This window comes from Corvus kubaryi, unplaced genomic scaffold (assembly GCF_017639235.1).
Source record: "Corvus kubaryi isolate FWS band 111438036 unplaced genomic scaffold, C.kubaryi_AGA036_p1.0 36926, whole genome shotgun sequence".
NCBI classification, from domain to species: Eukaryota; Metazoa; Chordata; class Aves; order Passeriformes; family Corvidae; genus Corvus; species Corvus kubaryi.
The window spans coordinates 3,821-4,822 of NW_024580983.1; the positions used below are offsets into that span (position 1 = coordinate 3,821).

The following is a 1,002-nucleotide window of genomic DNA, read 5'->3' on the forward strand; positions in this document are numbered from 1 at the left end:
ACAAGGACAGGACTGGGACAGGGATGGGGACAGGGATGGGGACAGGGATGGGGACAGGGACAGGGCTGTCCCACCTCAGCTGGCCATGTCCCCGCTCCCTCTCTTGCCCTCAGTGATGGTTTTGGGGACCCCCAGGGCTCCCACAACGACTTTTGGGACCCCCTGGGACCACCCATCACTTCAGGAACCCCCCAGGGGTGTCACATGACTTTGGGGACCCGCAGGAACCCCACAATGGCTTTGGGGGACCCCTTGGACCCTCCTGTGACTTTGGGGACCCGCACGAACCCCACAATGGCTTTGGGGGACCCCTTGGGCGCTCCCGTGACTTTGGGGACTCCCAGGGGCCCCACACTTGCCTTTGGGGACCCCCCCGCCCCCCCCCCCTCCCCACGTCCCCCCCCCCCCCCAGAAACCCCACAATGACTTTGGGGATCCCTTGGGACCCTCCCGTGACTTTGGGGACTCCCAGGGACCCCGCAATGGCTTTGGGGACCCCTTAGGACCCTCCCAAGTTTTTTTGGGGACCCCCCCCAGGTTTGGCTTACGGCTTTGGGACACTCTGGGCTTGGCCTATGACTTCAGGAACCCCCCAGGAACCCCACAACGACTTTGGGGACCCCCCCAGGACCCTCCAGGACCCCCCCTTGGTGTCACTCACTGGCGTAGGGGGAGGTGGCCGTGGAGCCGCTCAGGAAGCTCGGGGGGGACCCGGGGACGCCCAGCCCGGCCATGGTGGCCCCACCGAAGCCGCCGGTAGCCCCGGCGAAGCCTGGCTGGGGGGCCGAGCCCGGGGGGCCGAACCCTCGCGCCGGGGGGGACCCGGGGCTGCGCGAGAACCCTGCGGGGACAGCGACACGGTGGCATCACCGGGGGGGGGGACAGAGCCCCCCCCCCCCCCCCCCCCCCCGAGGCCACCGCGCATCTTTTTGGGAGCCCTGAGGGGACAGCGACACGGTGGCACCACCTGCGGAGGGGACAAAGACTCTCTGGAACCACCCC

At 68.9% G+C, this 1,002-nt stretch overlaps 1 protein-coding gene across 1 annotated transcript in view; it reads right to left on the reverse strand.

Annotated features, from left to right (window-relative positions):
* Positions 1-1,002, reverse strand: part of LOC121660779 (transcription factor COE4-like) — a gene marked incomplete at its 5' end in the record, with an annotated part of 7,582 nt that overhangs the window by 1,230 nt on the left and 5,350 nt on the right. The window contains 1 exon segment of the mRNA XM_042020237.1: positions 662-841. Coding sequence (XP_041876171.1) covers positions 662-841 — 180 coding nt within the window.